Source organism: Exophiala oligosperma (assembly GCF_000835515.1).
Source record: "Exophiala oligosperma strain CBS 72588 unplaced genomic scaffold supercont1.2, whole genome shotgun sequence".
NCBI lineage: Eukaryota > Fungi > Ascomycota > Eurotiomycetes > Chaetothyriales > Herpotrichiellaceae > Exophiala > Exophiala oligosperma.
The window spans coordinates 3,757,124-3,778,755 of record NW_015622819.1 but is presented as its reverse complement, the minus strand read 5'-3'; the positions used below and the strand labels follow the sequence as shown (position 1 = coordinate 3,778,755).

Below are 21,632 nucleotides of genomic sequence, written 5' to 3'. Positions count from 1 at the left end.
CACCAAGCACTTGAGGGATAGCGTGAGGACATGAGCTGCAAACCAAAGACCTAGGCTCTAGCTTTTCGTCTTCGGAGGTCGAAATGCAGGCAGAAGACTACTGCAATAAAAATCCCCGTACCCAGCACAGTCTTCCTTAGTGAGAAACCCCAGACCATCACATGAGATAGGTCTGTGATAGCTAGTAGATTTGCGTTGGAAGGACATTGGAGCTAGGTCATGGCTGTTTATGTCACTATGGCCACTTTCTGTCTACCTGTAACAAATATCCTTCTTCTTTTAACCGGAGAGCAACACCGTCCCACCCCGTCCAGGCGAGCGGAAGAGGCGTACGGCCTCAGTGATTGATGACATGGGAAACTCCCCGGCGACCTTGAAGAAGTCTCGATTGTCTCTGACCATTTGAATGAGCCTGGGTACGTCGGCAGACCGGGTTTCGTAAGGCAATTGCGTCCAGTGGACCATGCCGATGCCACACACCGTCTTGGCCGTCATACAAAGATGGACGTGATCGACTGGGATCGGTTCTGCTGTGAGCGATCCATAGCTGACGAGGGTTCCTCCCGGTGACAAGAGACCCAACACATCCTCTCCAATCTTGCCACCCACCGCGTCGAGGCCCACGAAGATTTTGCGACCGGCGGCAGCCTTGCGCACTTCTTCCTGCCAATTCTCGTCGTCGTAACCGATCACGGGGTTGCCGGTGGCTTGTTGTAGTGCCGCCGCCTTGGAGGAAGAGCGAACCAGGCCGATGATGCTGAAACCTTTCGCCTTGAGGGTTGTTGCGGCCAATCTGGCGACCGTCGAACCGGCGACGGACACCAGGATTACCCCTGGCTCGGTCTTGGCGATCCTCAAATCTTCGACAACATCCTCAAGAGCACCGATGCGAAGCACGTCGGTCTTTTGATTCGCGGCAATCTTCTCGACGAGCCGCACGAGGGCCATAGCGGCGATGGGGTTGATGAATATCTGGGCGGCGAGATCATCTTCCAAGTCCATGGGGACCGGTGTCACAAAGTCCGCAGACACCAGGATCAGTTCCTGCCAGGTCCCCACCGCGAAGAAAGACACTCTGTCTCCGACGCGCAACCCTCTGGAATCGTCGACGCCAGGTCCGATGGCCTCGATCGTGCCAACACCTTCACACCCAGCGCTGAATCCTGACGCGGGAATCGGCCGCTTGATTGGATCGTGGCCTCCATCGACCATGAGCAGATCCCCGTTGTGAATCGGCCGTTTATTGACTCTGACGAGAACCTGTCCGGAACCCGGTTCTGCCGGCTCTGGGCTCCTCTCCAGCTTCAGAACGTCCAAAGGATTGCCATACTTGCGGAAAACGACCCTGTCCATCATCTTGACTCCCGACAATACTCCAGGCATTATTGTGCTGCAACGACCTGAGGGCACAATTGTCTGTGAGATGAATGTCTGTTTACAATTTGGTCGGCTTTAGCCCAGTCAAACCACCTTTAACGTGATACTCGAGAACCTTGACCCTCTCGTCGGCCAGTCACCTTAGGTACCCCTACCATTTCGGTGCCTCGGGCAGAGGATGATGTCGCAGGCCATGAATGTTATGTGGGGCCGAGCCCGATACCCCGGACCAAAGCTAAGCTAAGAGCCGCTGCGGCCATCCTTCCGAGGTGAATCATCATGCCCGGGTTGTCGACAGTCTTTTCACACCATTCTTTGTCTACAGAGGATGGGCGAGCTAGCTGTAGGTCCACAAATTTTGGTATAGGAATGTTTACATTCATGCCCTGGATTCCGCTCGAATGTGTTTTGCGGTCTTCATTCGTGCGTCAATTCATTGCTAACCTTTGAGACTTGAGAGTATGGGCAATTCCACGCAGCACTCCGCTTCAGGCGCAAACGGCGCTGGCCATTTTGAGACGGATGATTACTACAAACCGTTTCCCCCCAACTATTTCGCCCCAAAGGCTGGCGATCAACAGTTGAACATTGGCATCGTCGGAGCCGGGATAGCAGGATTGACAGCTGCTGTTGCTTTGGTACAATCAGGTCACAACGTGGAGGCATGTTCATCAACACCGTGAGAGAGTGAGAGAGAGAATGTGAACTAACAGTTCGACCATATGTAGATCTTCGAACGGTCCAAGTTTGCAAATGAAATTGGAGCAGCAATTCACATGTGTCCGAACGCGACGAGAATATTGTCCTATTACGAATTTGATTATGAAGGCGGACTGGCAACTCCTCTTCAAAAAGTGAAGATAACCACCTACACCCTACCTCGCCTCCCCCTTTCCCCTGTTATGCATGTGTGTGTGTGTATGTGTGTGTTGCAGCGGCGCTGACTCAACCATATACTCAGATGTCCTTACTTGATGCTCATACACTTGATGTCTTGAGGAGTGTCGCTGTACCAGACACTAGACAACGCTACGGCGCCCCATGGTTTCTCTTTCATCGAGTAGATCTACACTTGCAACTCAAGAAGCTGGCCACCGAGCCTCGACCCAACACCAAATCTGTCGCCAAGATCAATTTGTCGTCCGAAGTTGCAGACATAGACCTTGAAGGGGCCGTTAGTCTCACAAATGGTGAATGCGTGAAGAAAGATCTGGTCGTCGTTGCAGACGGCGTGCGAGTGAGTGGCACTATTCTTCATTACCCCCGGCTACGGAAGGTGTAAAGTTGTCAAACATCAAGGCATACACAATGCTAAACAATACCTCCCAAAACTGTGTAGAGCAAATTCCCATCAAAAGTCGTGGGCGAAGGAGTTCCAACACAAGCCAGTCCTACTGGGACAGCAGTTTATCGCTTCTTAATTCCGACAGAGAAGCTCCTACAAGATCCCGAAACCCGTCCTTATTTCGAAGGAGGGGGGTTTCACGGCAGTATCGCAAGACTGAAAGATGCCAGACTCGTGTGGTATCCATGCCGCCGGTATGATCTGATATTACCCTTCGGTTCCTTCATTGACAAGTGCTCCTCTCGGGACACATCGAAGAAGACCCTTTTTTATTGACTCGACATTATCTTTTGTAGGGGTGCATTACAGAACTTTGGGTTCTTCGTCCCGGATACAATCACCGGATTCGACGATGAAGGTATGTTTAAAAAAACCAGTTAGGGACCGCACCAATCCATTTTCCTGTTTACAACACAACGTTCATTGAACTAACTGACTGACTCTTGTGTTGTTGTTGTTGCCGTTCGTGTATAGTTTGGAACATTCCTGCATCGAGGGATGAATTCCTCAAGAGTGTCAGCCAACTTCACCCTGACCTACAAGCCATCTGCTCGTAAGTGACGCTATCCATGGGCCATTATGTGATATCTCAGATCTCAGAGTAATAAGTATCTGACACAAAGGCCACAGGAAAGCCGAAGATCTCAAACTCTTTCGGTTGTGTATGAGAAAGAAACCTATACCGTCGCTGACAAAAGGCAATGTCGTTCTTATCGGTGACGCATCTCACCCGATGTTACCTCGTAAGTTGTACCTACGATCCTGTTCTTTTCTTCGAATCCGCTAACCAATCTTCTACCCGTTTAAGATCAAGCCCAAGGAGGTGCGACGTCCGTAGAGGACGGGGCCGCTCTGGGGGTCTTGTTTTCCCACCTCGGTTCCAAAGACGAGGTTCATCGTCGACTGGAGCTCTTCCAGAAATTGCGATTCGACCGAGTCAGCGCCATTCAACTCCTGTCCAGCGTCGGGCAAGACGAGATACACAAAGTCGTCGAAAGTGCCCAACCTTACTTTCACCACGGTCCAGTCCCGAGTAAGTTTCTTCATCTTTTGTCCCTCCCCCGCTCCCCCTTGGTATACTGTGGCAGTTTTACAACAATCCCTCCTGCAAGGCCGTCCGGGCTTGAGAGAAAAGGGACATACAAGGACATCCGAAACTTTCGTTCCTTGCTGACACAGTCCTGGAACACAGCTACTCTAGATGGACTCAACGAGTATAATTTCACTCCAAACGTAATGCGAGATGCCTTGGAGTTACTACAGCAGGATTGCAAAACGGATCTATGAACAGATGTCGTTGTTGAGGATGATGCTCTGTACACTATAGGTAGCTTGATTACTGCGGAGGAGGTCCTCGCCGCTGTTTTGTAGAATGTCTCTCGACTCTTGTTCAAAAGTTGGAAAACACTTTACAACTTTAGGTCTCACGCTTCCTCATGATCAATAGAAACTACAAGTGCTGAATCTATGAATCGAATTGATGGAAAGTAGGTCTGATTGAAGTCATATCTTTCTTTGAAGAGATTCTTTCGAACTCAAGTCATTGTCCATTCTCGAGAATAACGAGGTAGCCTGGCCTCCTCTTTCTCCGTTCGTTTTGCGCTCAGACCTTTGATAGATTTTTCGTGTCCCAAGTCAACGGACTCTGTTGGCTACATAGGCAAGACAAATCCATTCAAATCCAGTACTTTAGACTCCTTCTGCCGGAATGATGGGCAAGGTTATGCAGTTGATGTAGCTAGGGCCGAAATGAATATGATTCTGGCCTGCGAGCAACTCAGCAGAACTAAACAGCATCGGAGAGGTTAGCTTTCCTGTCCCAGATTGTTCGGATGGGGGAGAGAGAACAAAGAAAGGCGAAGCTGCGGTGGAAAGACTAAGGACATACCGCTCGAGTGTTTGGTGGCCAAATAGGCCTGCGCCCTGCGTATCACCACTCGAGACTTCAAACACAAAACGGTCCCCTTTCTCGGCGACGACAGAAGTGACCCAGACCTCAATGTCCACGGGATATATCTCCCCGGGAATGACGGGCAAGACATCCGATGAGAAGTAATCTCTGTGCGGGAGCCAGTCACGGTGTCGCGGATGTTCCTTGTTTACTCGTCTGAAGCTCATCCTCTGCCAACCTTTGCAAAGTGGCACTGCCTCTCCGGTGATTCCAGTGTAATAAACCTCGGTGCCGTCGGCGGAGAAATGGCGAAGTGTCAGGAACACGTCCATGTCTCTTGGGGTTTTACCCCCGGGATGTGGTGTGACCGAGAGATTCAGATGAGCAACGATATATCCCGTAACTTCAGTCTCCGTCGCGAGGGGATCTGTGGAAAATGTGATTGCCTGCGGATCATCTAGGTTTCCGAGAGCTCGATAAGATAGCCTGTCGTATCTCAGTGTCGGTATGTCTCGGACAAGGCGACGATCTGGCGTGAGATAAAATTTGGTATACTGCGTTCGAGTAAGCGGCCACTCGAGTTCGAACCTTCGTTTGAAGGCCCTTTCTGCCTCTGGATTGTTATAGCCGACATTGCCCCTCCGCAGTACCAAGTCCACGGGTGGCCGTGATCCATCCGTCCAACCGCCACGATCTTCGCCTTTGCAGAAGGCATCGAGGAAGCTTTTCTGTACTTCGACGTGCTCGTCGTCATAGAAGGGCAAGTCGTGTCGTCCGGTAATAAAGCGGATGAATTTACGCTGAGAGCTTGCCAGCCGAAATCCCTCGTAGTTTCCGCGGAAATGAATCATGATACTTCCCAAATTGGCAAATGAGAGAATGGGAACTTCGATGTCCTCCAAGTTATAGTCGCGTGATGCGTAGTACAAGTCATCGCGATAGAAGTTTTTTGCAGTGTCAACAACTTGATCGTGGCGGTTTTGAGAGAGCTCTGCTTCAGGTAGATCTCCCTCGAGGGTGTCAGGACCCCAGTTACGTTCTGCCTTTCCCGCGAGTCCATACTGGTTCGAAAGCACCTGTCTACTGAACCAACGGTCCAGGAAACCGGTCAGGATACCACCATGGCGGCACCGATCTCGATAATAGTCGGCCATTCCGTCAGTGGGAGAGATAGCTACCAAGCCTCGTGGACGCCTGGCTGCAACCCTCCACTGACTGCCCCCAAAATAGCTGATGCCTGTTAACGCAACCTTGCCGTTGCTCCATGGCTGATCTGCAGCCCACTCGATCACATCGGCGAAGGCGTCCGATGTCGATTGAGACATTGTGTCCAGAACCCCTGGAGATTGGCCCAATCCAACCTCGTCAGCTCGAAGCACTGCATATCCGCTGGCAGTCCAGAACCCCGGATCTGGGGTCTCGAACGAAGTATGTGCGGACTTGTGCTTCGGGTTGAGCTCTGCAAACGAGGCTGGATAGAAACTAGCTCTTACTGTCAATCCGCATTCCTATGAAGGCACCGCGATTCAGTGCAGCGCCCTCTGAGACAACTCACTCGTTCAGGTGGATATCCTTCCCGTAAGGACCATATGTCACAAGGACCGGCACTTTCTCGTCGGTTTTTGGCCTATAGATATTGCACCTTACTAGTCCTTTGAAAACTCTTCAATTCAATGGTCGCATTCTCTTCGTAAATGTAGGGAAATGAAGTCGAATCCACTTTGTGGAGATCGTGCCTGACCTTGTTCGGCATCTTGCGACTCGACACGGATCGATCTGAAGCTTTTGATGCTGAGGTAAACCCTCAGGTGTAGAGCGTTGATGCCTTTTCATGGATATGAATACTCATGTTGAATGTGCCCGGCCAACCATGTGATCGACCGTACACCTACCCTATCGACCACCCTCCGAGACTCAGACATGCTCTGGCCTCTCGGTTCGGCATCGGGTTGGATGGTCAAACTCGGGAAGCGGCCTTCGGCAAGTTGTTACCCACATTGAGGACAATTGTAACAAAGGTAGTAGGCTTTGGTCAAGGGAAGACTTCAAGCAGGTGTGAACATTTGATCCTCATCGAAGTATATCTAGTGAGAAAACTAACTACATAGCTGTGGCGCCTCCTCAACCTCTTTCCAGGTCAGGTCCCAGTTCAGGGGTTGAGTAGGAGGTTTAGCGACGCGGTGAGTAGTCCTGAAAGCAGCGTGGGCTTGATGAGTGCAAAAGGCGACGCACTGCGAGTAGTATTCAAACACGGCTGAAAGGCTTCATGTCACTGGAAGTGTTAGGAGTCAGCCTGTGGCATAAGCAGGATGTAGCAACGCGGGAAACTGTGACGGTGACCGCTTCTTCAATAAGATATGTTGATGCACAAATATTGGAGGCATAGTCATAATGGAGGTTGTAAAAGCGGCGCAGTCGTGGCTGATTGAGTCGCCGATTCCGTAGTTCCGCGTCCCGCCGCAGCACCCAAGGCTGACGACAACTTGCTTGGTGTTATTGACCTCCCAGTAGGATACCGTTTTGTGTATTCATTTCTCTTCACGAGACATTTGAGATATTTCTCAAAGGCTACAACACTTCGTCGTAGCGAAAACAAGATGTGTCTTCATCGTCACTGACCCCTCCTCTATAAGTTTTTCAATACACGCGAATACCACATCCGACCGTCCGTCCGAATCGCTCGGTGTCCTTGCGAAAAAGGCAGAAACGAGGGACATCCACGATGGGATACATTCTCTACTCGATCTTCTTGGTCTCTATAATCCTCGGGACAGGTACGTTTTTTTCTTCAATCATTCCGTCCCTTGTACGTGTGTTTGTGTGTGTACATGAGTCTGACCGCGCGCGACCCTGTCCGCCATTAACAGCGCTCTACCTAACCCGTGCCCGATGGGTTCCTTACCTCCCGGACCGTATGCAGGACGCCATCTCCGGACTGTCGTACACCCGCGTCCCGACCACCTTCATGGGCGATGTCGAGTCGGGCCTGACGTCGGCCGATTTCGATCTGTCGAGTAACATTGTCGAAGGGGATTCTCGGTCCGGGCTGGACCAGAAAGCCAAGCGAGACGTTCAGCGGATCATGAAGTTGAGGGGCATCAATTTCGACGAGGCGCGGAGGGTATACATGGAACAACGATTCAAGAAGAACGGCATCAGTGAGGATGGCATTCCGCGAGATCCGAAGTTTGTGTCGTTTTCATGAGAAACCGGAGAAAGAAGTCGTGGGCAGTCCAAGCCAGCAGACAGACAGACAAGGCGGGCGGGTGTGCTACAAGTCGTCAGGATACACTCCGTCCAGGACGGATAGAGAGATGTCGGCAGGCAGGAGTCTTTCCTGTACAAAGTTTCCACCTCCCCCCGGGATTGATGCGAGCGTATGGTGTTATATAGGCGCTTGTAATGTGGATCGTCATCACAGTCGAAGCACTGGGACGAGGGCGTTAATGGCAATGCATTCTTTGTAACATCAGACCTCATGTTGGCTTCGCCTTAACCGCAATCGTAGCATAGTCTCGCCTGCTAGACATCATTTCTACAAACTTGACTTTGAACAACACCTCATCAATCACAGGTTGTGTTAGAGATGTCGACAAGCGACGAATTTCATTCTTCTCATTAAAAAGGTTGCCATCTTTCGGCACCCTGTTTCTGGGTATTAATGCTGCTCACAAGTACGCCAACTGACCCCAGAATTCCCAACTTCCACCCATAAAACTCCAGTCACCTCCGCCATGATCTATGTACAATCCTGTTCCAAGACAAAGAGTCGGTCCAGGACTAAGGAGTGTGCGTAAGCCACTTTTTTCCCGTCTCTGAAGTCGTCAAGGATAAATAACTTGATCGCTCAAATTCAACAAATAATATGTGCAAATGGCTTGAATTATAATCGCAATCACTGGACCTTCTTAGCCGTAGATGTGCCGTCGGCGAGATAGCCACGGTCGTCATCTCCTTCGACTTCCTGCACGATCTTTTCCATTTCCTTGGTCTGCTTAGCCCACTCGGCTTTGCCCATCTTGGTTTCTCTGTTGAAAAGCTCTTCGTTCGGCTTACGGTAGCTTCCGCCCATGCGGTCCCACAACGTAGTGAATTGACCGTAGTTGTAGTTGCTAGAGAGATGAAGTTAGTATGAAGAGGAGTCTAAATGGGCCGAACCAGACTTACAAATACAAATGGTGCATGGTATGGCAAGCAGCACCATTGATCAGTGGGGAGTTGGCATAGTATTCACCGTCGTGGATGAAGATGGTCCAGAAATTGATAAAAGCGAAGAGAGCAATGTATGCAAACTTCTGCAGGGGAAACAGGAAGGGAAACAAATGGTAAGGGATCGACTGAGCGAAGCCGTCGACTGGGTGGAAGGCATGCGAAGCGAAAGGGGTCGGCATGATCCATTTGTGGTGTGGCTTGTGGAGAGTCTTGTAGACACGCGGATGGTGCAGACCGCGGTGTATCCAGTAGATCAGAAAGTCCGTGAACAGGACGAAGAATGGAAATTGGATAATGTTGTAAAGCGAGAAGGGTGCCTCGGAGAGACTATCGTACATCTTCGAGTATCCACGGACTTCGGCCAGCATACATGCAGCCGTGAGTACGGCCATAACTGGGATGGCCTGCACTGCTTGGGCAATCTCGAGGCGGACTTGGTTCTTGAGATATTTCGGGTGTTGAGAAGTGGTCTTGTCAAAGACAAAGACATACGATAACGAAGCGAACACAAAGTAGAGGAGGAGACCGAAGATCCTAGGATAATTCATCAGAACAGCCAAAAGTCGGGAGGCGAGTAGGATAATCTTACCATACTATGAAGAACAAGCTGATTCCTTGCCGATAGACATTGTCGCGAGGCAAGGAACTGCTATATGTCCATTCAGTGGGCGGGAGGCTGAGGTACTGCGAAGCTGGCTCATAAACATAGCTGAACTGTGGCGCTCCGGTGCTGGTCTCTCGAATGCTAGACCAGGTCGTTGTCGTGACATTCTTCAGGTTGTGGTAGAGGTATTGAGACGGGCTCGCAGGCGCGACAAAGGAGTAGACTCGATCAAGGAGGAGGGTGTCGGCAATCTCGAGGACGATATCCATGGTGTACGTATGTGCGCGGATGCGCTGCTGTGTGCCGGTTCACTCGAGGATTGATCAGACAGAGACACTGGACAGCTTTAGACGAGTGCTGAGGCCTGTGAAAGACGCCTGTTGAAGTGAATGGTCGGTCTACGGAGACAGATGAAGAAACTCGGCTCTAGTTATTTTCATGGTAAAAAGAGTGGCGTGAACATGGATTTGGGCGCATCCGAAGCCGATAACGCTCAGAGTGGCACTTAAGTGGGTTGGCAATCACAAATTGATGGGCGTGGAGAGGCCACCAGCACCACCTATTGGACCCCGATGGTCCCTGGATGAACAAGCTTCCAGGGACACGCTCAGGTGTTTAACGCCGAAAAGAGCGAGCCCGGGAAAAAAATACAATCGGCTGATGGCTGTCATACACGTGATGAATGGTCTGCCCATATTGATATACTTTCGTGGTCACGTTTTCGTCCTTCTCTCCTCGGCTTAGTCATTCACCTCCAAAATGCGGGCTCGCCGTTATTTGTGACTTTCTGCGCGTCATTGCGATAAAAACGATAAAATTGCTTAGTACTTCGCCATTTACCTCGCAACACTTTGTTCGAGACCACGGTCGTGATGACCTGATCATCGGAATGCCGTCGACATGATATTCGACCTCGGGCGTACCACTTACAGTCGTTTCTCTGTCCCTTGAATCCTCAATCTCGCAGAGGGTCATGACTTCGTCCCAGAGTCATGGCATCTCCCCTGCGACTGTGGAAACCATCGCTGGCCTCTCGGCCGGTTTAGTGTCCACCATCATCGTGCATCCTCTGGATATCATAAAGACAAGACTTCAAGGTAGACTAGGATCCCCACCGAGCTTGTACTTTCCGCTGACAGTGTCCGACCAGTCGACACATCTGCCCATCCTCTCCTCAATTCCTCCCGGTCTGTCCTGCACGATATTTTGCGAAACGAGGGTCCGACTCGAATTGCAGCCTTGTACCGTGGTCTCACTCCGAACCTTGTGGGTAATTCTGCTGGGTGGGCATTGTACTTCTTGTGGTATCGGGAGGGTCAAGATGTCATCCGCAAAATCCGAGGTTATTCACCTGGTCATCAGCTTACATCTCTTGACTACCTCTCCGCTTCTGCAGGTGCCGGAATGCTGTCTGCAATTTTGACGAATCCGATATGGGTGATCAAGACACGAATGTTGTCTACATCAGCATCTCAAACTGGAGCGTACACCGGCATGGTGTCAGGTCTTCGATCCATTCTCAAAAAAGAAGGCATTCGCGGGTTCTTTCATGGAATGACTCCTTCACTCTTTGGTGTCAGCCACGGAGCGCTATATTTCGTGGCTTACGAGAGGCTGAAGCAATGGCGCAGACGGGTCAAGAAAGATCAGCCATTGTCCAATACCGATACCTTGATCACATCCTCGCTTTCCAAGGTGTTTGCTGGCGTCGTAACCTACCCGCATCAAGTAGTGCGTGCGAGGTTACAAACGCATCGTCCCAGTGCTGTCACGCATACGGCAAGACCAGGCGTGATTGGTCTGATCAAACAAGTTTGGCACAATGAAGGCCTGGTCGGCTTCTATAAGGGCCTTTTCCCTAACCTCCTACGAGTGGTGCCGAGCACTTGCGTCACTTTTTTGGTGTACGAGAATGCTCGGTGGAGCATCCCAAGGATGTTTGGGTCACGAGAAGATGCTTCTGAGATGGGAGGCGCAAGAAACAAGAAAGGATCCTTGTAATTGCGATCCAAGTTGGACCGGCCTGCAGCACATCACATGCAGGTCACCAAGGCAACTGACTCTGTTGCTCACTGTGAGGGATTTAGATGGTCGATGGCTTCCTGCGAAGGAGTCAAGGAGAGACGCGATCCTACTGCAAGCTGGGTACCATTCGACGTCTCTGTGACGCCTCGCCGGGGCTTTAGTCCCCCGCTATGGTGGCTGGCGGAGATCGACATCTCGAGTTTTCGACAGCATTCCTGCCAATAGTATGCACGATGCACAGATAGGAGTCTCCGGGTATCCCTTGTTGAGTCGGGGATCCCTACCCCCTCATCATTTCTGAGCAGCCAACATTGATACTTTTGTAGATAAAGCCACACCCAGAGCCGAGCATAGTCTTCATTGTGCCGTATGAAAGCTGATCTCATGAGCACTCGGTGGGCAAGAATTCGAAGCTAGCTGGGGGCCCGGCACAAAGTGTGTGGATCTTTGCGTGCCGTTCCTGCAGGACGCCCGAAGCGCCCAATGGTCTTGGACACTGTGATGAAATAATGTGGCAGAAGAAAATTCAGGCGCATATCTGGTCGGACTACGGCTGATTTCATTTCCCATCCCATGGTCCGCAAGTCAGCCTGGTTGTCAGAGAGAGAGAGTTGTTGATTGGACGGTCGTCGCTCTCACACACTGCACACCCCTGTTCACGCTCAGACTTGCCCCCAAGCGACATTCCCCTTCTAGCGTTCTTCTAGCGTTCTTCTAGCGCTTGTGGATGAGTCTCCACAATGGGAGGAGCATGCTTGCACAAGTACGGAGTACGAAGTGATTGTTAACTCGAGAAGAAAAGAAAAAAATATGGAGTCAAATGCAGCAACGGTCATCCATCATCATCATCGTCACCCGTCACCTTTTGGAGCCTTCCATTAGTATCATTCTCACCAGACTTCCAACATCCTCTGCGTCGCTCCCCAGCATCTTTTGATACTAACTACAGTATGTAGTGACTCGGTGTGTGAGTCCCCTCTCTCTCTCCACAGTCCAAATTTCGGCCCCCTTTGCGTGTCTAGACGATCGGCAAACTTTTAATATCCCTCAAGCCCGACCCTGGAGATGTGAACGACCACACCAACAAACAAAGATTCCATCCGTCTCCTCCTCCAAGGTTGCCTTTTTTTTCTTTCTGGTCCCCCTCAGTCTCTTGTTACTCGTACGAGGTATTTTTGAAAGGCAACTTTGTCCACTTTAATACTCGTTATCGTATCGAACGTCGACTTCCCATGTTGCCGCTATCCCCCCCCCACCTTAGGGAGTGATTTGTAGAGAGAGAGAGGGAAGAGAGAGAGAAAAAAAAACGCCTCGTCGGTAAGCCAGTCAATCTGGTACCTTCACCTGTCCACATGACATGACGTGACTCCGGAACGATTCTCGTAGAGGTGGAACTATATACTCGTACTCGTCGTATACTCCGTACGGGGATTGCATGCGTTGGATCTTTTATGAGTACATGAATTCTTCAAGGATGATGTATGCGGTGAGACCAAAAAACAAGGTACAACTACAAACGGCCATCGGAACTCCCCGGGACATGGACGAGATGAGAGATTTGCAAAAAAAAAACCCACAAACACCGCAAGACAGAACATTTTCCTTTTCTACGAGTAATTACGACAAAGTACGAGTTTGACGACGAATCACTACGAGTAAAGATGTCCAATTCCCAACCGCAGATGCACGGCCAAGTGGCAGAAGAAGAGGGTAGGGGCATATGCACACAGACATGACAAGATAGATCATCATCGTTTGTAGTGACAGTATCCAGTGTCCCATATCCAGCATCACGTATCTCACATCCAACATCCTCTACACCAAGTTACTACAAGTACGTACATTTGAAAAACAAACCCCCAGGGACGCCTTCCTATCGTGAGACTTCAGCCTTCTTCATCGTTCGACATAAATCAGGTCGACATTTTGATCTCCATGTCCCCTGGGACATGATACCGATTTCGTAATTTGGTTTATCCTCTCATCATACATTCATAAATTCCCAACCTTTCATCAGACAAAATTACCCCTCGAATTCAAACAAGGCTCAAAGACCGAGAGCGACAGGGTTGCAGTTGTATATAGAAAAAAACCGCCAATGAGGCCAGTAAAGAAAAGGACACAAAGTGTAACACTTTTGTAGTATCGCTCAATAGCTGATCCGTGTCGGAAGTTGTGAGAGTCGTGCCCACATAGTCATATAATCCCCTCTGATAGACGCCTCAAAGTTAGAGCTCACGACAAAATACAGCGTCGAGATTGGGTTTTTTTCCCCAACCAAGAAATCTCGGCGACTGACGTGAGGAAGCGGTCAATTCGTAAAGTCAATCTTCCCCAAGTCCGCCATGGCTCAGTCTGTGACAATAACTTCGACCCTTCTCCCCTTTCCTCTGCCTTTGATGCCCTTGTTGCTGTGCTTGTATAGATCTTGAAAGTATTCCCTTAGCTCCTTTTCGTGAGGAAGAACGGCTTCGTTGGTGGAGAATTGTTGGGCGAGTTTGGCCAGTGTCTCCTTGTGGAACTTATTCATGTGGGCCTTGAGGTTGCCAAGTTGTGTAAAGACCTTGCCTCCTTGTGAGTCCCTGCATGTGTCAAGCTTGCATTCATACTTGCGACCATTGGCACCAGGGTCGGATGACGACCTCTTTCGGTTTGGTCGTTGCCCGATGTGTCGGCGTTCGTGGGTTCGTAGATTACCTAGTTGAGAAAAGGTCTGCCGGCATGATGAGACGGAACAAATATACGGCTTCTCCCCGGTATGAGATCGGAGGTGGATCTTGAGGTGGGTGGGCTGGGAGAATGACTTTCCGCAATTTGCATAAGAGCAGATATACTTCCTGACTTTGCCTCTAGGGTCGGCTTTGGACAGATGTGGTTGTTGCATCATCTGGCTAGGCTGAAGTGTCTTCATGAGCGAGTCGACCTCAGATGTCTGTTCGGGCAGTGATGATGAAACTGGAAAACTTGTGGGAGGAGTAGTTTGACCGGAAGAGATGATCGACTCGAGGCGAGGCAGCTCCGAGAGGTCGGATGAGAAGTAGCTCGATGGGGTCTCCGAGTAGACAGAGACTACATCGTCAAAGTTCTCTTGATCATCTGCCATCCAGCTCGGGTCTGTCGTGGAGCCTTGATCCGGGGTGAGATAGTCCAAGGGCATGTCGTAGTCGCAGAGAGGAGGGAAGGACTGAGTCCGTCGTTGTATAGGAACTGGAGGTGTATGGGTAACTGGTGGCGTCGCAAGAGGCGGAGTGTACGCATTGTAGTTATACACCTCGTGACAAGGAATGTTTTGAGGATAAAAATCTTGCGGAAAGGCTCGTGGATTGACCATGGCAGAGGAGGTGGATGGAATAGGGATGGAAGTAGGCACCATCCATTGCCTCATTTGTTGCATGTGCCAGTCAATTTGCTCTGATGTTGGGTTGTAGGCCATCTTCTTCTTTCCAGAGTCTGGACTGTATCTTGATGAGAGAGTAAAGACACTTTCTGGTTGCCGTGGAAGAATGGTATCGTCACAGGGAAGCCCCGAAATCCTAGAGGTCTTCTGCGAAGTAGGGAGGAGATGATCAAAGGAAGACTACATAACAAGCAGGAACTGGTTGTCGGCTCGAGTAGAATAGTCTCGGGAGAGGTAGCAACGGAGCAAGGGTAGCGTAGTCGCAGATCGTTGATTGGCGGAAAGGTGGAGTAGGTATGGAGTGACACTGGAAGATCTTGAGAACCAAGGGAGTACTTATGCTATAGGAACAGGAGACACAAAGATGCAAGCAATATATGAACAGCCGACCTTGGGTTCCGGACGAGGTCAAACGAGGAACGGGGACGATGAGATCAGAATTGGGGGTTTATACCTTTGCATTGCGAGTGAAAATATCTTCAATAGATTCGACGACTGGTAAGTCAGCGTGGGCATGTCAAGCTCGAACCAAGTATAGTCAGGGATCAATCTGCAGGTGAAGAGATTGCAAGACCCCATCCCTCAATCGGACGAGGGTGGCTGTCGCGGCTAAGATACTAACATGATGCAGCCTTGTTGGAAAATGGAGTTTAGGGCAGACGCCGTAAGGCATCATGGCGCATCCGCTTACCGTGTTCAGGGAGGGCCAGGTGACAGTGGAAAAATTTTTCATGATCCGAAGCGTTGTTAGTGGCTGATCAAGAGAAAACCGACAGCCTCAAGCCAGTCAGAAGCCTCGAAGAGACAAGATGCAGGTGCGAGAGAGGGAGTGTCCGGCCGCGGGAGGCAGCGACATGGTTGGCACAAAAGTGCCAGGGGGTTCGAGATAGCGTCAGCGATCGCGCTCGAAGCAAAGTACCAAAAAATCGAGAAGCGACATGGGGGCGGGATCTCTCGACGAAGGGGAGGTACAGCAAATGTTGCTTCTCCGTATGGACGATGATGATGGAGGGTGGTGGAAGTGCATTAGGCCGGCATGATCGCTGATAAAGGCCCGCTGGGTTGGAGACGTCTTGGACAGCCAGACCATACCTGAACAGGAGAGTCGTTGCATTAGGAAGGCGCGTGGCTTTCGTGATGACCAGGATTAAGCGAAGTTGCCCTGCAATAAGAGCTGAAGTTGGCCGGGACCGGTGCCCGGGTGCTTGTACGGAGTACGGGAGGACACTCTTTCTCCGCTGCTTCTCAGTGCCAACGAACAGACACTCGGCCCCAGGCGGATACTTGACTCTCTGTCATAGGGTCGCTAGGTCGAGTGAGGATAGAGACATGTCCAGGCACGTAATCTTCGAGGTGGTGGCTTGGGAGGCTATGTTATCTTGCAGCGGCTGATAAGTCAATTTTTCTGTGTCCATGCTTTCTTGGTCCATTCCAGCACTTGTCGTCCTCCCCCCTGTCAGGCTTGCAGATTGAAAATTTTTCCTCGGCTGCAGACATGGCCTGATGACGAAGGGTAGCTGGGCCCATGCCTGACCAGCGTTGGCACCCCTTGTATCTGGGGATCAATAGACAGATCGAGAGCGAGATAGGACGGGATAGCCAAAGCCAGGGATTGGTAGTGATTGCTCGGCTCCTTGGGGACACATCCCACGCGCCCTTCGCCTGGAGGAGGGCCATTTACGCAAAATGTTCCGTGAAGAAAATGCACGCTGCGATACGCGATGCGGAGTAGAATCAGGAATCCCCTGGTTGACCTGAAGGGGGGGAGTAGAGAAAATTCTGCCCATACGCCCATTTGCTGTAGATACGAGCACATACTCGCACAGTTGGTCATGGCAGCGGCCAGCGGTACACCAGTGCCGCTAAATGGTCACCACGCGTACCGACCTCGACAGATGAAACGACCGTGGGAAGAGCGTAGCGAGCAACAGTAGCAACCGTCCTTCGAGGCGGATGGGCCCGGCCGGTAGAGGCCGGCGTGGGAGGCTGTCAAACACATGCTCTCTGTACTGTAGCCGTAGCAAGGTCGACGTGACCGACATTGACTTGGCTTCAATCTCGCATGGACTTCTGATATCTGATAGTGACATCTTCATCTCCTTCCTGCTCCCACGTCAGTTGTCGTATATTTTCTGTTGTGAGTCTCTAAACAATTAGCACCGCAGGGAAAAAACACCACAGATCAAGAGGCCAACGGGATCGTCAAGGATACTATTTGAATTTTTTGTCTCTACGAAAACCTCAATGCATGGGCAATCATGTCCATGCGCTAGTCAAAAGCCCCCAAAATCCCTCATGGATGTTCTCCTGCGAAATCAAGGGTTACCAAAACGAAACTGCACTGAGCGCACTCCTACCAGGGCTCCCATTCTGTTGCCCACTAATGCACTCGTCCCACGCCCCCAAGTTACATGATACCTGAAACCGAAAATTCGACGAAGCATCACATTCCATGCCAACATACCACTGACTTTGCCTGTGTTGCAATGTTCCCATCCGTTGGCCAGCCTTCTTGGTAGTACCCATCATCACCATAAACAACATATCTCACAGAGAGGTGCACAACAGATTTTTCCTCCGACCAGAGAAGTCCATGGAATTACGATTCCAATGGTTTCTCCTTGTCAGGAATTTTTCAGTATCGCTTTAGATACCTTGATGGGCTCCACGCCAACTTGTGTACTGCCAGATACGGGCCTTCATGTCTCCTGAGCCCGTGGCGAACAAATGTCCAGTCGGGCAGGGTGCCACCGAGATGACCGAGTTCTTGTGTCCTTGGAGCATCATCTGGGCGTTACCAGTATTTGGATCCCAGAATTGTACTCCACGATCCTTGGATCCTGACATGACCCATTCTCCGCCAGGGGTGAGACAGACCGAGAGAACATAATCCTGAAAAGCAACAGTTAGTCTCGTTTTCATGCGTCGAAAGAATGTCAGAACTTACCTTGTGTCCTTCGAATGTTCGGATGCACTTGCCGTCCTTACCGTTGGATGCGGATGGGACGAGGCCGCGCTGAGGAGAAAGCTCCCACATCTTGATCGTCTTGTCCAAGCTGCCGCTGACCAGTTCTCGGCCACTGGGGGAAAAGGCAACCGAGTAGACACTGTCTTTGTGGCCCTGTGGTCCTTCCAGACGCTCGATCAGATAACCACTGGAGCAGTCCCAGACTCGCACACTCTTGTCGAGCGAACCGGCCGCGACGAAGCGACCATCAGGAGACATGGCCACAGTGGTCACACCGTCTTCAATGGACAGGACCATAACTTGCTGGTTGGATTCAATATCCCAGAGGCGCACCGTCTTGTCGCCGGAGCCCGAGGCAATCAGTCGTCCGGTGCGGGAGAAATCCAAAGAGTAGATATCTTGCTCGTGACCATCGAAGATGGTTCGGATGCGCTTGCTTTCGATGTCCCAGACCCTGATCTTTTTGTCTTCGGCACCTGTGGCCAAGAGCTTTCCGTCAGGAGAAAAGCAGACTGATCGGATATACAAGTCACCGTCCTTGTCTTGGACGTTGTCATCGAGCAGCTCGCAGACCTTGCGCCCATCTCGAGCGTCGAAGATCTGTGCACTGCGGTTGCAGCCAGTGGCGATGTACTTGCCATCGTTGGAGAAGCGGACGCAGCAGACCACGGACTCGTGGACGAGGTTGTGCAAAAGTGTAATGTCCAGCACGCGTGGCACGTTGGGGTTGAATACGGCGTGCCATTCGCCATTAGCACCCATCCGCTTCAAATGGTCTGGTAGATCGTCTGGGTTGAGGTCTGCGAGAACATTGCCGACATTGGGGTATTGTCCTTGACCTGGCATCTGATGGCGCGGGCCAAGTTGCATGTCGCTTCCCGGAGGAGTCGGTCTAGGAATTTGAGGAGACGCTCTTGGGTCGTTTTGGTAAGGCATTGGCTGTGGTTGGCCCGGGTGTTGCTGAGGCGTAGCTGGTCCGGGGCCGCCCCTAGTTGTCATATTACGATTCTTGCCTAGTCCCGGGGAGCTGGTAGGAGGCTGTCCTTGCGGTCCGTAGCCATTCAGGGCAGGCGCCTGCTGATAGCCGGGAAAGGCATTTGGGCCCTGGGGTGGACCTTGAGGCTGGCCTGCTGGTGGCGGTGGCTGAAGGGGATGCTGTTGAGGAGCTGCCTGTTCTGGTGGAGGAGCGAGTCCGGGACCGCCTTGACCTTGGTTGGCCATGATGCCACTGAAGAGGCCGCCCTGACCGTGACCAAGGGAGGGAGGAGCCTGCACAGGAGGGCCGCTATGCTGAGGAGGTCCGCCGATGTGGGATTGAACCTGGGCGCCGCCGCGCACTTCGAGTTCGTGTCTGAGAACGCGGATCTCAGACTCGTATTCCTGCTTCATCTTCAATTGATTCTGTTCGAGTTGATAGACCTTGTTTCGGATCAACTCCATCTCCTGAATTTGCTGAGCAACTTGGTTCTCAACCTGCTCACTTGACCGAGTCTGGTTCTCAAATTCCGAGCGCAATGATTCGAAGATTTCGTTCAGCCGATGGTTCGGCGGCCCAGGAGGCGCGGGCCCCAAATTAGGGTTGCCGCGATGCTGGGTCGCGTTGAACATGGTGAAGAGATGGAGGGGGGGAAAGAGTTGCAAGAAAGAAGTTCTGGGTGAGAGAATCGAAGATTCAAGTCTGAGGATGAATTAGCACCAGGGTGGAAGATAATCGGGGGATGAGGGTTGCGATTGAGCGCAGCTATTAATTGTACCTTCTTTTTGGGTGGAAACGGCGCTAGTGGTAGGGGGAAAAAAGCAAATAAGCACTCGGTGTGCCAACGCCTGAGGTCCGACGAGATAGAGCCAATACGCGCAAGGATATCGCCACTGGGCCTACGTCCGAGCTCGAGGATGACGACAAGATTAAAGGTTGCGGGACAAGGTGAGTAGGGTGAGGCTGAAGGGGAGAAGATGAGAGATGGGAGAAGAGGCAAAGAAAATTGCGGGCTGAAAGAGTAGAAGATGTGACGGCAAGCCTCAGAAGAGGAGCGAGTTGAAGCACGAGGTGCTGGGACGAGGGAGACGGACCAGCAGCAACCCGGGGGGGGGAGGAAGAGACAAGCCAAAACAGCCAGAGGGACCAGAGGAACCACAGGAACAACCCTGGTGGCAGGTGTGCCTAGCAAGGCCGTGTGACATACAACTCCGTACTCCGTAACGAACCAAGCAGAAACCCTGGACAAAAAAGGCTTGCGGGCAACTAAGTTGGGCAGACGCTCCATCGAGCTTCCAGCCGAAAGCCGCAAGGGGGATTCGAACCCACCTAGCGCCGGGCCAGATACAAGTCAGTGGTGAGCCTATGTGGTGAGGGCTGTGGGTGCCTGTTTAGTGGGGACCCAAGCCTAATCAGTCAGTCGTTAGAGCCTGGGTGCGCCATGCATGCATGCGCTGTGCAGACCGCCCCCAGGCCCCAGGAAAATGACCCAAAGGTGGTTGTCGGTGTAGGGGGGAGATCGCTTGGGAGACGGGCGAACAGGCGACGCTAGGGCCAAGTTCCATCAGATACAATACTCCACCCTTATTATTGGAAGATCCTTGTCCGCGCGAATCATCGCGTGCTATCACTTCGTATATGTGCAGTACAGTATCCGTACCAGGTAGGTTACCTGCCAGATATTTCCAGACGCGAGACTTTGATTACAGTACTCGTACGATTACAATACGCCTGGATTCAGTTCTCGATGCAACCCGGTCTCGACTTTCTGATAGGTCACCTGCAGGTATCTAGAGACCAAGGGATGAACTGGTGGGCAAGGGACTTCAGCGAGTAGCATCAGCCCTGGTCGTTTGCTTCCGTAGGTAGTTAGCCACGGGGAGTCCGGCGACATGTTCAGCTGAAAGTCCATTTCGGATATGCAGAGAGTATTGATTAATCCCTGCTATGCCAAAGAGGATAGCTCCGCCATTTTTGCAGCCAGCTTGACTCATCGAAGACGTGCGAGGCTGTCGACCTCATGACCTCAAAATCAGGCGGAGTTCCATCTCAACTGCACTCTGCGCCTCGGGAACATCACGCGTAGCCCTCGCTGTTGTATCTCAAACCTGCAACAAGCTTCACCGTTGAAAGTGCCATGTGTCATAGCAATGCGCTGTTAGACAAACCTCAGGGTGCTCGTAGAGATCTGCCCCAATCTAATCACTGGAAATCATACGGCATTGGCAAAATTCAGGCATACCAGCCTTCCAGAGGACTCAAAGTGACCACAATAATACATTTTTGATCGTCAGCATGTAAATCTGGAATCTTTAGCATATCTTGCAGAGTTAAGATTATTCTGTTCAGGGTGCATCAAGGACCTCAAGGCTGTTATACAGAAGCTGCCATGCGCGAGCACACAATGGTTCTGACTTCTTCTCCCAACATCGGCTCACCAGCCTGCGGCCAACCCAAAGCCTCGCCGTCGGAGAGAGTCGAGTTCGTCACCAATTACTTTGCTCGCGGATTTGACCACAATCTAGCATGTTGTTGCGCCTGTTTCCGCTTCAGATTTCGCGAAGCTGTTCTCCTCCGGCCCCAATTTCCAACACTCTCACGGCTCTCCGTCATCAATGGTAATTTACAGTGCGTGGGTCTTTAGGAAGATCTCGTAGGATTTCAGTTCGCAAAAGGTGATATTAAGCTGCGGAAATGTCAACACTGCCCTTGGACACGACCTCTTGTGGGAAGAAGCGTACCTGATGAGAGCTGGTTTGGGTTCGCTCCGTGTGTAGCCTGCCTCCGTCAGTTGGCGTGTCATGTTCGAAGATCTCCGATCATACCAAGGTAGAGTA

General features: G+C 51.3%; 6 protein-coding genes across 8 annotated transcripts; 2 read left to right on the top strand and 4 right to left on the bottom strand.

The window, feature by feature from the left end:
* Positions 1–4,273: 4,273 nt before the first annotated feature.
* On the bottom strand, positions 4,274–6,963 carry PV06_02723. Of its 2 annotated transcripts, XM_016403444.1 has the most exons (3): positions 6,169–6,963; positions 4,611–6,095; positions 4,274–4,508 (listed from the first exon to the last, which is right to left on the bottom strand). In XM_016403444.1, the coding sequence occupies exons 2-3, from the start codon at positions 5,936–5,938 to the stop codon at positions 4,412–4,414; spliced, it is 1,425 nt and encodes a 474-aa protein (XP_016267341.1). In that variant the 5' UTR covers positions 5,939–6,095; positions 6,169–6,963; the 3' UTR covers positions 4,274–4,411. The 2 variants fall into 2 exon arrangements, with proteins under 2 accessions (XP_016267341.1, XP_016267340.1); XM_016403443.1 differs by having other exon boundaries at positions 4,611–6,963.
* Positions 6,964–7,104: 141 nt separating this feature from the next.
* PV06_02722 (uncharacterized protein) lies at positions 7,105–8,087 on the top strand. The gene is made up of 2 exons (XM_016403442.1): positions 7,105–7,387; positions 7,481–8,087. The coding sequence occupies exons 1-2, from the start codon at positions 7,336–7,338 to the stop codon at positions 7,816–7,818; spliced, it is 390 nt and encodes a 129-aa protein (XP_016267339.1). The 5' UTR covers positions 7,105–7,335; the 3' UTR covers positions 7,819–8,087.
* PV06_02721 (uncharacterized protein) lies at positions 7,929–9,859 on the bottom strand. The gene is made up of 3 exons (XM_016403441.1): positions 9,415–9,859; positions 8,781–9,359; positions 7,929–8,725 (listed from the first exon to the last, which is right to left on the bottom strand). Exons 1-3 carry the CDS (start codon positions 9,696–9,698, stop codon positions 8,509–8,511), a joined length of 1,080 nt encoding a protein of 359 aa, XP_016267338.1. The 5' UTR covers positions 9,699–9,859; the 3' UTR covers positions 7,929–8,508.
* A 365-nt stretch (positions 9,860–10,224) lies between these two features.
* PV06_02720 (uncharacterized protein) lies at positions 10,225–12,391 on the top strand. The gene is made up of 2 exons (XM_016403440.1): positions 10,225–10,526; positions 10,580–12,391. Exons 1-2 carry the CDS (start codon positions 10,403–10,405, stop codon positions 11,428–11,430), a joined length of 975 nt encoding a protein of 324 aa, XP_016267337.1. The 5' UTR covers positions 10,225–10,402; the 3' UTR covers positions 11,431–12,391.
* Positions 12,392–13,231: 840 nt separating this feature from the next.
* Positions 13,232–15,347, bottom strand: PV06_02719 (uncharacterized protein). Its single transcript, XM_016403439.1, has one exon. The coding sequence runs from the start codon at positions 14,885–14,887 to the stop codon at positions 13,805–13,807; it is 1,083 nt and encodes a 360-aa protein (XP_016267336.1). The 5' UTR covers positions 14,888–15,347; the 3' UTR covers positions 13,232–13,804.
* Positions 15,348–17,050: 1,703 nt separating this feature from the next.
* PV06_02718 lies at positions 17,051–19,821 on the bottom strand. 2 transcript variants are annotated; one of them, XM_016403437.1, is made up of 3 exons: positions 19,574–19,821; positions 17,799–19,497; positions 17,051–17,743 (listed from the first exon to the last, which is right to left on the bottom strand). In XM_016403437.1, the coding sequence occupies exons 2-3, from the start codon at positions 19,425–19,427 to the stop codon at positions 17,498–17,500; spliced, it is 1,875 nt and encodes a 624-aa protein (XP_016267334.1). In that variant the 5' UTR covers positions 19,428–19,497; positions 19,574–19,821; the 3' UTR covers positions 17,051–17,497. The 2 variants fall into 2 exon arrangements, with proteins under 2 accessions (XP_016267334.1, XP_016267335.1); XM_016403438.1 differs by lacking the exon at positions 19,574–19,821 and having other exon boundaries at positions 17,799–19,526.
* Positions 19,822–21,632: the final 1,811 nt, after the last annotated feature.